The sequence below is a fragment of the Cottoperca gobio genome, chromosome 9, assembly GCF_900634415.1.
Source record: "Cottoperca gobio chromosome 9, fCotGob3.1, whole genome shotgun sequence".
In the NCBI taxonomy this organism is placed as follows: Eukaryota; Metazoa; Chordata; class Actinopteri; order Perciformes; family Bovichtidae; genus Cottoperca; species Cottoperca gobio.
Window position 1 is genome coordinate 27289340 of NC_041363.1, and position 13346 is coordinate 27302685.

Genomic DNA, 13346 nt, shown 5'->3' on the forward strand with positions numbered 1-13346 from the left:
AGACTACAGTAGAGACTACAGTAGAGACTACAGCAGAGAGACTACAGCAGAGACTACAGTAGAGAGACTAAGTAGAGACTACAGCAGAGACTACAGCAGAGAGACTACAGCAGAGAGACTACAGTAGAGACTACAGCAGAGACTACAGCAGAGAGACTACAGTAGAGAGACTACAGTAGAGACTACAGCAGAGATACAGTAGAAGAGACTACAGTAGAGACTACAGCAGAGACTACAGCAGAGACTACAGTAGAGAGACTACAGTAGAGACTACAGCAGAGACTACAGTAGAGAGACTACAGTAGAGACTACAGAGAGGACTACAGCAGAGACTACAGCAGAGAGACTACAGCAGAGAGGACTACAGTAGAGAAACTACAGCAGAGACTACAGCAGAGAGACTACAGTAGAGACTACAGCAGAGAGACTACAGTAGAGACTACAGCAGAGAGACTACAGCAGAGAGGACTACAGCAGAGAGACTACAGCAGACAGACTACAGCAGAGAGACTACTGCCAGAGAGACTACAGTAGACAGACTACAGCAGAGAAACTACAGTAGAGACTACAGCACAGATACTACAGCAGAGAGACTACAGCAGAGAGACTACAGCAGAGACTACAGCAGAGAGACTACAGCAGAGAGACTTCAGCAGAGAGACTACTGCAGAGACTGCAGAGAGACTACAGTAGAGACTACAGTAGCGGACTACAGCAGAGAGACTACAGTAGAGATTACAGCAGAGAGACTACAGCAGAGACTACAGCAGAGAGACTACAGCAGAGACTACAGTAGAGACTACAGTAGAGACTACAGTAGAGAAACTCCAGCAGAGACTACAGCAGAGAGACTACAGCAGAGAGACTACAGCGAGACTACAGCAGAGACTACAGCAGAGAGACTACAGCAGAGAGACTACAGCAGAGACTACAGTAGAGACTACAGCAGAGAGACTACAGTAGAGACTACAGCAGGAGACTACAGTAGAGACTACAGTAGAGACTACAGTAGAGACTATAGTAGAGAAACTCCAGCAGAGACTACAGCAGAGAGACTACAGCAGAGAGACTACAGCGAGACTACAGCAGAGACTACAGTAGAGACTACAGCAGAGAGACTACAGCAGAGACTACAGCAGAGACTACAGTAGAGATTCTACAGCAGAGAAACTACAGCAGAGAGACTACAGCAGAGACTACAGCAGAGACTACAGCAGAGAGACTACAGTAGAGACTACAGCAAGAGACTACAGCAGAGACTACAGCAGAGAGACTACAGCAGAGGACTACAGTAGAGACTACAGCAGAGAGACTACAGCAGAGAGACTACAGCAGAGACTACAGTAGAGACTACAGCAGAGAGACTACAGCAGACAGACTACAGCAGACAGACTACAGCAGAGAGACTACTGCAGAGAGACTACAGTAGGCAGACTACTGCAGAGAGACTACAGTAGGCAGACTACAGCAGAGACTACAAGCAGAGAGACTACAGCAGAGAGACTACAGCAGAGACTACAGTAGAGACTACAGCAGAGAGACTACAGCAGAGACACTACAGCAGACAGACTACAGCAGACAGACTACAGCAGAGAGACTACTGCAGAGAGACTACAGTAGACGACTACAGCAGAGAAACTACAGTAGAGACTACAGCACAGATACTACAGCAGAGAGACTACAGCAGAGAGACTACAGCAGAGAGACTACAGCAGAGAGACTTCAGCAGAGAGACTACTGCAGAGACTGCAGAGAGACTACAGTAGAGAACTACAGTAGAGACTACAGCAGAGAGACTACAGTAGAGATTACAGCAGAGAGACTACAGCAGAGACTACAGCAGAGAGATTACAGCAGAGAGACTACAGTAGAGACTACAGTAGAGACTACAGTAGAGAAACTCCAGCAGAGGACTACAGCAGAGAGACTAAGCAGAGACCAGTAGAGACTATAGTAGACTAGTAGAGACTACAGCAGAGAGACTACAGCAGAGAGACTACAGTAGAGACTACAGCAGAGAGACTACAGCAGAGACTACAGTAGAGACTACAGTAGAGAGACTACAGCAGAGACTACAGCAGAGACTACAGCAGAGAGACTACAGTAGAGAGACTACAGTAGAGACTACAGTAGAGACTACAGAAGAGACTACAGCAGAGAGACTACAGCAGAGAGACTACAGTAGAGACTACAGCAGAGACTACAGCAGAGAGACTACAGTAGAGAGACTACAGTAGAGACTACAGTAGAGAGACTACAGTAGAGACTACAGCAGAGACTACAGCAGAGACTACAGTAGAGAGACTACAGTAGAGACTACAGCAGAGACTACAGTAGAGAGACTACAGTAGAGACTACAGCAGAGACTACAGCAGAGACTCTACAGCAGAGAGACTACAGCAGAGACTACAGTAGAGAACTACAGCAGAGACTACAGCAGAGAGACTACAGTAGAGACTACAGCAGAGAGACTACAGTAGAGACTACAGCAGAGAGGACTACAGCAGACAGACTACAGCAGACAGACTACAGCAGACAGACTACAGCAGACAGACTACTGCAGAGAGACTACAGTAGACAGACTACAGCAGAGAAACTACAGTAGAGACTACAGCACAGATACTACAGCAGAGAGACTACAGCAGAGAGACTACAGCAGAGACTACAGCAGAGAGACTTCAGCAGAGAGACTACTGCAGAGACTGCAGAGAGACTACAGCAGAGAAACTACAGTAGAGACTACAGCAGAGAGACTACAGCAGAGAGACTACAGCAGAGACTACAGCAGAGACTACAGTAGAGACTACAGTAGAGACTACAGTAGAGAAACTCCAGCAGAGACTACAGCAGAGAGACTACAGCGAGACTACAGCGAGACTACAGCGAGACTACAGCAGAGACTACAGCAGAGAGACTACTGCAGAGAGACTACAGCAGAGACTACAGCAGAGAGACTACAGCAGAGAGACTACAGCAAAGAGACTACAGTAGAGACTACAGTAGAGACTACAGCAGAGAGACTACAGCAGAGAGACTACAGCAGAGACTACAGCAGAGACTACAGCAGAGACTACAGTAGAGATTCTACAGCAGAGAAACTACAGCAGAGAGACTACATCAGAGAGACTACAGCAGAGACTACAGCAGAGAGACTACAGCAGAGAGACTACAGCAGAGAGACTACAGCAGAGACTACAGCAGAGACTACAGTAGAGATTCTACAGCAGAGAAACTACAGCAGAGAGACTACATCAGAGAGACTACAGCAGAGACTACAGCAGAGAGACTACAGCAGAGAGACTACAGTAGAGACTACAGCAGAGACTACAGAGAGACTACAGCAGAGAGACTACAGCAGAGACTACAGCAGAGACTACAGCAGAGACTACAGTAGAGAGACTACAGTAGAGACTACAGTAGAGACTACAGGAGAGACTACAGCAGAGACTACAGCAGAGAGACTACAGCAGAGACTACAGTAGAGACTACAGCAGAGAGACTACAGCAGAGACTACAGCAGAGACTACAGCAGAGACTACAGTAGAGACTACAGTAGAGAAACTCCAGCAGAGACTACAGCAGAGAGACTACAGCAGAGAGACTACAGCGAGACTACAGCAGAGACTACAGTAGAGACTACAGCAGAGAGGCTACAGCAGAGACTACAGCAGAGACTACAGTAGAGATTCTACAGCAGAGAAACTACAGCAGAGAGACTACAGCAGAGAGGACTACAGCAGAGAGACTACAGCAGAGAGACTACAGTAGAGACTACAGCAGAGAGACTACAGCAGAGACTACAGCAGAGAGACTACAGCAGAGACTACAGCAGAGAGACTTCAGCAGAGAGACTACTGCAGAGACTGCAGAGAGACTACAGCAGAGAAACTACAGTAGAGACTACAGCAGAGAGACTACAGCAGAGAGACTACAGCAGAGACTACAGCAGAGACTACAGTAGAGACTACAGTAGAGACTACAGTAGAGAAACTCCAGCAGAGACTACAGCAGAGAGACTACAGCGAGACTACAGCGAGACTACAGCGAGACTACAGCAGAGACTACAGTAGAGATTCTACAGCAGAGAAACTACAGCAGAGAGACTACATCAGAGAGACTACAGCAGAGACTACAGCAGAGAGACTACAGCAGAGAGACTACAGCAGAGAGACTACAGCAGAGACTACAGCAGAGACTACAGCAGAGACTACAGTAGAGATTCTACAGCAGAGAAACTACAGCAGAGAGACTACATCAGAGAGACTACAGCAGAGACTACAGCAGAGAGACTACAGCAGAGAGACTACAGTAGAGACTACAGCAGAGACTACAGAGAGACTACAGCAGAGAGACTACAGCAGAGACTACAGCAGAGACTACAGCAGAGACTACAGTAGAGAGACTACAGTAGAGACTACAGTAGAGACTACAGGAGAGACTACAGCAGAGACTACAGCAGAGAGACTACAGCAGAGACTACAGTAGAGACTACAGCAGAGAGACTACAGCAGAGACTACAGCAGAGACTACAGCAGAGACTACAGTAGAGACTACAGTAGAGAAACTCCAGCAGAGACTACAGCAGAGAGACTACAGCAGAGAGACTACAGCGAGACTACAGCAGAGACTACAGTAGAGACTACAGCAGAGAGGCTACAGCAGAGACTACAGCAGAGACTACAGTAGAGATTCTACAGCAGAGAAACTACAGCAGAGAGACTACAGCAGAGAGACTACAGCAGAGAGACTACAGCAGAGAGACTACAGTAGAGACTACAGCAGAGAGACTACAGCAGAGACTACAGCAGAGAGACTACAGCAGAGACTACAGCAGAGAGACTACAGCAGAGAGACTACAGCAGAGACTACAGTAGAGACTACAGCAGAGACTACAGTAGAGAGACTACAGTAGAGACTACAGCAGAGACTACAGCAGAGAGACTACAGTAGAGAGACTACAGTAGAGAGACTACAGTAGAGAGACTACAGCAGAGACTACAGCAGAGAGACTACAGTAGAGACTACAGCAGAGACTACAGCAGAGAGACTACAGTAGAGAGACTACAGTAGAGACTACAGCAGAGACTACAGTAGAGACTACAGCAGAGACTACAGCAGAGACTACAGTAGAGAGACTACAGTAGATACTACAGCAGAGACTACAGTAGAGAGACTACAGTAGAGACTACAGCAGAGACTACAGCAGAGACTACAGTAGAGACTACAGCAGAGACTACAGTAGAGACTACAGCAGAGACTACAGCAGAGACTATAGTAGAGAGACTACAGCAGAGACTACAGCAGAGACTACAGCAGAGACTACAGTAGAGAGACTACAGTAGAGAGACTACAGTAGAGACTACAGTAGAGACTACAGTAGAGACTACAGCAGAGACTACAGCAGAGAGACTACAGTAGAGACTATAGTAGAGACTACAGTAGAGACTACAGCAGAGAGACTACAGCAGAGAGACTACAGTAGAGACTACAGCAGAGAGACTACAGCAGAGACTACAGTAGAGACTACAGTAGAGAGACTACAGCAGAGACTACAGCAGAGACTACAGCAGAGAGACTACAGTAGAGAGACTACAGTAGAGACTACAGTAGAGACTACAGAAGAGACTACAGCAGAGAGACTACAGCAGAGAGACTACAGTAGAGACTACAGCAGAGACTACAGCAGAGAGACTACAGTAGAGAGACTACAGTAGAGACTACAGTAGAGAGACTACAGTAGAGACTACAGCAGAGACTACAGCAGAGACTACAGTAGAGAGACTACAGTAGAGACTACAGCAGAGACTACAGTAGAGAGACTACAGTAGAGACTACAGCAGAGACTACAGCAGAGACTCTACAGCAGAGAGACTACAGCAGAGACTACAGTAGAGAAACTACAGCAGAGACTACAGCAGAGAGACTACAGTAGAGACTACAGCAGAGAGACTACAGTAGAGACTACAGTAGAGACTACAGTAGAGACTACAGTAGAGACTACAGCAGAGAGACTACAGCAGACAGACTACAGCAGACAGACTACAGCAGACAGACTACTGCAGAGAGACTACAGTAGACAGACTACAGCAGAGAAACTACAGTAGAGACTACAGCACAGATACTACAGCAGAGAGACTACAGCAGAGAGACTACAGCAGAGACTACAGCAGAGAGACTTCAGCAGAGAGACTACTGCAGAGACTGCAGAGACTACAGTAGAGACTACAGCAGAGAGACTACAGCAGAGAGACTACAGCAGAGAGACTACAGCAGAGACTACAGCAGAGACTATAGTAGAGACTACAGTAGAGACTACAGTAGAGAAACTCCAGCAGAGACTACAGCAGAGAGACTACAGCGAGACTACAGCGAGACTACAGCGAGACTACAGCAGAGACTACAGCAGAGAGACTACTGCAGAGAGACTACAGCAGAGACTACAGCAGAGAGACTACAGCAGAGAGACTACAGCAAAGAGACTACAGTAGAGACTACAGTAGAGACTACAGCAGAGAGACTACAGCAGAGAGACTACAGCAGAGAGACTACAGCAGAGACTACAGCAGAGACTACAGCAGAGACTACAGTAGAGATTCTACAGCAGAGAAACTACAGCAGAGAGACTACATCAGAGAGACTACAGCAGAGACTACAGCAGAGAGACTACAGCAGAGAGACTACAGTAGAGACTACAGCAGAGAGACTACAGCAGAGACTACAGAGAGACTACAGCAGAGAGACTACAGCAGAGACTACAGCAGAGACTACAGCAGAGACTACAGTAGAGAGACTACAGTAGAGACTACAGCAGAGACTACAGCAGAGAGACTACAGTAGAGAGACTACAGTAGAGAGACTACAGTAGAGACTACAGTAGAGAGACTACAGTAGAGACTACAGCAGAGAGACTACAGCAGAGAGACTACAGTAGAGACTACAGCAGAGACTACAGCAGAGAGACTACAGTAGAGAGACTACAGTAGAGACTACAGCAGAGACTACAGTAGAGAGACTACAGTAGAGAGACTACAGTAGAGACTACAGCAGAGACTACAGCAGAGAGACTACAGCAGAGACTACAGTAGAGAGACTACAGTAGAGACTACAGCAGATACTACAGCAGAGACTACAGTAGAGACTACAGCAGAGACTACAGCAGAGACTACAGTAGAGAGACTACAGTAGAGACTACAGCAGAGACTACAGCAGAGACTACAGCAGAGACTACAGTAGAGACTACAGCAGAGACTACAGTAGAGAGACTACAGTAGAGACTACAGCAGAGACTACAGCAGAGAGACTACAGCAGAGACTACAGTAGAGACTACAGTAGAGAGACTACAGCAGAGAGACTACAGTAGAGACTACAGTAGAGAGACTACAGCAGAGAGACTACAGTAGAGACTACAGTAGAGAGACTACAGTAGAGAGACTACAGTAGAGACTACAGTAGAGAGACTACAGCAGAGAGACTACAGTAGAGACTACAGTAGAGAGACTATAGTAGAGACTACAGCAGAGACTACAGTAGAGAAACTACAGCAGAGAAACTACAGCAGAGAGACTACAGCAGAGACTACAGCAGAGAGACTACAGCAGAGACTACAGCAGAGACTACAGCAGAGAGACTACAGCAGAGACTACAGCAGAGAGACTACAGCAGAGACTACAGTAGAGACTACAGCAGAGAGACTACAGCAGAGAGACTACAGTAGAGACTACAGCAGAGACTACAGCAGAGACTACAGCAGAGACTACAGTAGAGAGACTACAGTAGAGACTACAGTAGAGACTACAGCAGAGACTACAGCAGAGAGACTACAGTAGAGACTACAGTAGAGACTACAGTAGAGAGACTACAGTAGAGACTACAGTAGAGACTACAGCAGAGACTACAGCAGAGAGACTACAGTAGAGAGACTACAGTAGAGACTACAGTAGAGACTACAGTAGAGAGACTACAGTAGAGACTACAGCAGAGACTACAGCAGAGACTACAGTAGAGAGACTACAGTAGAGAGACTACAGTTGAGACTACAGCATAGACTACAGCAGAGACTACAGTAGAGACTACAGCAGAGACTACAGTAGAGAGACTACAGTAGAGACTACAGCAGAGACTACAGCAGAGAGACTACAGTAGAGACTACAGTAGAGACTACAGTAGAGAGACTACAGTAGAGACTACAGTAGAGAGACTACAGCAGAGAGACTACAGTAGAGACTACAGTAGAGACTACAGTAGAGAGACTACAGCAGAGAGACTACAGTAGAGACTACAGTAGAGACTACAGTAGAGACTACAGTAGAGACTACAGCAGAGAGACTACAGCAGAGACTACAGTAGAGAGACTACAGCAGAGAGACTACAGCAGAGAGACTACAGCAGAGAGACTACAGTAGAGAGACTACAGCAGAGAGACTACAGCAGAGAGACTACAGCAGAGAGACTACAGCAGGGAGACTACAGCAGGGAGACTGTAGGGGTCCTCTGTGCTCTATAAAGCTCTTTCAGACTAGGCATAATGTTTGGCTGCTGGGATCTGTTGCTTTATTGATTTCTTGCCCAGTAGAATCGACACACTTGGAACCTGTTGGCAGACAGCTCCAGATTATCTGGCAGGAAGCTTTAAAACTGTAAATCCTGGAGTTACACAGTGAGAGGTCTAGCTGACCTATTAGTGAGGGGGACTCGTTTTCAGGACAGAGGGACTTGTCCTCTAGCAAGTCAAAGGATGTGTGTTGAATGTTGCAAATGTGTGTTGAACAATCTTTCTCTGAGCAGAGCCTCTGAGTTTTAGTCCAGTCCATTATATTGTGTATGTGGATGCCCACATACTTGTAATCCTCCACAATGTCCACCTCTGTTCCTCATTAGTGTTATGATGTATTCCTACAAGCTGATGGTATTTCGGCATGTCAGCTCCTGTTCAGATTGACATATCACCGGGGGGTGCACTGTGATGGGCTGTCTTTATTGATGGTCTGCCCTGTCACACCCAGGCTTGATAACAGCTGCTGATACATTTTTTATCAGAGAATAATTGTGCAACACACATTTGCATGTATTTTTTGATATTCCCGAAGGAAATTCTTATGCCAGAGCTCAAAAATAAAAGATGAGAATACATTTTTATAAATATAAAGTGTTTAAGAAGTAACACGGACACCAGTGCAAATAAAATAGCAATACGAGTAAGATACATTTGGTAAAAATAAGTGAACTAGAAATATATATATCTTTTTTATTGCGCATGACATTGAGAGTAATATTGACAACTGTAATAAAAGTAATATTGCACATGGTATGCTCCCTGCTGTAGGGGGAGGAGTTGTACAGTTTGATGTCCCCTGGTAGAAGATTCTGTCTGTCCTCGTGTCTGTAGTCTGTCTGTACTGTGTCTGTCCTCCCTGTCTGTAGTGTGCTTGTCCTCCTGTCTGTACTGTGTCTGTCCTCCTGTCTGTAGTGTGTCTGTAGTGTGCTTGTCCTCCTGTCTGTACTGTGTCTGTTCTCCTGTCTGTACTGTGTCTGTCCTCCTGTCTGTAGTGTGTCTGTCCTCCTGTCTGTAGTGTGTCTGTCCTCCTGTCTGTACTGTGTCTGTCCTCCTGTCTGTAGTGTGTCTGTCCTCCTGTCTGTAGTGTGTCTGTCCTCCTGTCTGTAGTGTGTCTGTCCTCCTGTCTGTAGTGTGCTTGTCCTCCTGTCTGTACTGTGTCTGTCCTCCTGTCTGTAGTGTGTCTGTCCTCATGTCTGTAGTGTGTCTGTCCTCCTGTCTGTAGTGTGTCTGTAGTGTGTCTGTCCTGGCAATGTTAGATTTCCATGTGAACGTCTTAAGACTGTTCTGTGTCTCCTTTTATTTTCTCCTTAACATCTTCTCCCAGCCTGTCAAAGGTCTGTGAGAGGGTGATTAATAGTGCGTGCGTGTGTGTGTGTGTGTGTGTAATCATTTTGGGAGGACAGTAGCTGTCTCTGCTTGCTCTGACTGATTGGCCAGTGTTCCAATCTTGGCAGCTGCCCCCCTTTTTCAACTGGCTGCAGTGACATATGGGGCCATAAACAACAACACACAGACATACACAGAGCTGTAACTTGGCTGGCTAAATAAGAGCCAGGACTGCACACAGCAGAGGGGCTCGGAGAGGTGCTAGAGTATATCTTCATAGAATAATCAACTCTTCTGTCTTGGGGGGGCAAGACAATGGTAGGGGAAACACTGTACAACATGTTCATCGAGTGAGCTTTAGAGGAGCTGGCAAGTGTATTTTTTTTTTTACTTTGGACATGGCCAAGCTAGCTGTTTCCCCCTGTTTCCAGTCTTTGTGCTAAGCTAGACTAACCATGTCATGAGTTCAGCTCTATACTGAACACACAGACACTCCGAGAGAAAGAAAATATGAAGCATTAGATTAACACAGTATATTTGTTTTATATTAAATGTAATTCGTAAGAAGAAATGTGTTAATGTGCTCCTGTACAGAGTGGTGTGTTGACAGTGAAGGTGGGCAGGGAGCATGGCACCTACGTCATCAACAAACAGACACCAAACAGACAGATCTGGCTCTCTTCTCCCTCCAGGTAAGACTGCAGAGTAGCACCACGCCTGACCACCACGTGGGTTTGTTCTACATGTTTGTTCACACACATACACATACACATACACATACACACACACCATCACAGAGTTACTCAGACAGCTGCCTCAGTGCCCTTACTAGTAACTGTCTGTCTTCTCTCCTCTGCACTGCAGCTGCTCTGCTGATGTTACACAGGCTGCTGCAGAGCCGCTTCTTCTCTGTGTCCATACACAGGGACTATTTAAACGTACGGCTTCAGGAATAATGAGAGGAGTAAAGCTCTCATTGAGCCTCTTTAGTTTCAATTCTGCAACGTCACGCTGGTGTGGTCCGGTACAGTAGTTCCACTTCTAAGGGCCACATCAGCATTAATAGCCACCCAGTCCTGCGAGGTGTCACTACATCATTTCCAGAGTGACCAGGCACTAAGTCAAGTCCTCATAGACTGACTAAAATACTAACAAAATGTAAATCTCTCTCATACATTAAACACTTAGCCTGAACCCAAAGCACTGCTACACTGGGAGGACTATTTTGTGATTTTAGCAACCAAATTCACTGCCATTATCTGAAATGTAGTGCACAAAGAAGGAAGACCGTCTGAAGAGGTCCGACTCTAGCAACACTTCGTAGTTTGAAGAACAACTTTATATTCAGACCAACATGTTCAACGTCGTCATACATTACAGGGAACAAATAAATGAGATGGGTATGAAACAACAACATACACATACATGCACGTGCAAAGGAGCCAATGGGGCAGCAGCACATAGATGTTCATGTGACTTCAGGCCAATCACATTCCCAAACAGGCAGAGTGCTCTGTAATGGACACGGCTGACACCATATTTGGTCCATTTGAGTTGCAGTTGAAATAGTAAGTAAACCCGTTGGACTTCACTGCATTTCGTAAAAAATAATTTGGTCTGATACTCTTCAAAGTAGTGGATGAGCTACATGTGCATGAAATAGTAACATAAAAACAATTGTATTTATCAAATATTTGCTTGAACGTTCAAAGTTGAGGTGTAACAATAAAGTGAGCTCTTTGTTTTCATAACTAGTTAAAAGTAATTTCACAGCCTAATGTTTCATCTGTGTTGATCACATGTCACGTCGGCCAGGAGACAAACCTCTTCCATTATTTTAGGAATGTCTTTTCACGAATGTCTCTCTTCAGTTCATTTGAGGCCAGGATTGACCTTAACCATTCTGAAACACTACTTTTCTTATGTCCAAGCCTTTTCGTATAATCATTTGTCACTGTGTTGAGGAGCATTTTAGTTGAACTTGTATTACACATCAGATGACAGGCAGCTACATAGAAACTTAAACTTGTGAAAGTAGTTTTCTCAATGAGTAATGGTGGTTCAGGTTCTGGGTTATCATAGTGATCCTACTCCAGGCTTCACTTTAAGGATGATGTGAGGGTAGGCTATGAGTTAGTTTACTCCAAAATATCTTCTAAGGTTTGAGATGTACAAACGTGTGGAAGTGTGCTTCTCTGCATGCCCGTCCATGAGCACCTTATGTGTCTTAGTGCTGAGACATACATCTTTGGGTAGTTGGACAGCTCCTTCACTATATATCTTCTCTTCCACCTTTCTACACCTCTAGGAGTACTCTGAAGGCACATGTGAAAATCTGACATGTTATCTATTGTAGTGATGTTGAGGAAGATCAGAGCACCTTTATGGATGAATTCTTCATAAATGTGGGTCATTCCAGAGGGGTTCACATTCTTCTTGGCTCTGTAAAAAGGAAATCTGAAATGACAACATGTTCTCTTTTTGCAGTGGACCAAAGCGCTACGACTGGACAGGTGCACGCTGGGTGTACATTCATGATGGCATGAGCCTCCATCAGCTGCTTTCCAAAGAGTTTTCCATCATCTTCAATAAAAACATGGACCTGTCTGCCCTGCCCTATTCCTCAGGTCCCACAGCTGAACTCTGAGAGCCAAAGATGAACAACGCACAAGAACTTATCACCTTAGCCCTGAGGACAGCTGTTGTGTATATAATGAGTTATCTATATGTCCTATAATAATGTATTGTACATTTGTGTTTCATGGTGATTTCATTAAATATTTGAAAAGAACCTACAGATGCAGATCATTGAGTCTCCTTATACAGGCCTCAGTGAACTCTCCCTGAACTCAAACGCTTCATGTTGTCTGGTGTTATTGAGTTGATGCTCTCACAGAGGGCTAACTGCACAGAGGCAGTGCAGAGCGACGAGAGGCTGCACTGCAATCTTTGAAAACCAAAGTCACGTACTGGATGAGGGGCATTAAACAAACTATGCACAAGACATTTAAATACAATCTGAATCACTGATGTGACAGTGATGATATTGAAGTTGTTTCTCTTCCCTCGTGTTTCATGGAAGTACACGAGGGAAAGGATCGTAAATAACTTTCTTGTATCCATGGAAAGGTTCTAATTTGTCTTCATTTTGACAAAGTGTATTAAATAGGTTTTTCTTTACCATTTTTGGACGTGTTTCTGTATTCTGTTGTAGCTTTTTCATGGATCAAAAGACGATCTGGAACTGGAAGGCCAACTGGGTGTGACAGTTATGTTAAACCAATAAATCAAAATCTAATTTTATTTATATATCTCAATATCACAAATTACTAATTTGTCTCAGGGGACTCAATCCAATTATGTTGGGACTTTAGAGTTGACAGATTAGTTTGTAAATCATTTCTTGAATTAAATGTCTGAATTAAATGTTGCATTAAGGTTCATTTGTAGTATAGAGATGAATAT

The 13346-nt window shown here is 45.1% G+C and overlaps 1 protein-coding gene across 1 annotated transcript in view; it reads left to right on the top strand.

Annotated features, from left to right (window-relative positions):
* Positions 1–13066, top strand: part of fxn (frataxin) — a 33526-nt gene extending 20460 nt beyond the window's left edge. The window contains exons 5-6 of the mRNA XM_029440531.1: positions 10476–10573; positions 12369–13066. Of these exons, the coding sequence (XP_029296391.1) occupies positions 10476–10573; positions 12369–12528 (258 nt within the window). The 3' untranslated portion in view covers positions 12529–13066. The remainder of the gene's footprint in view (positions 1–10475; positions 10574–12368) is intronic.
* The last annotated feature ends 280 nt before the right edge of the window (positions 13067–13346 follow it).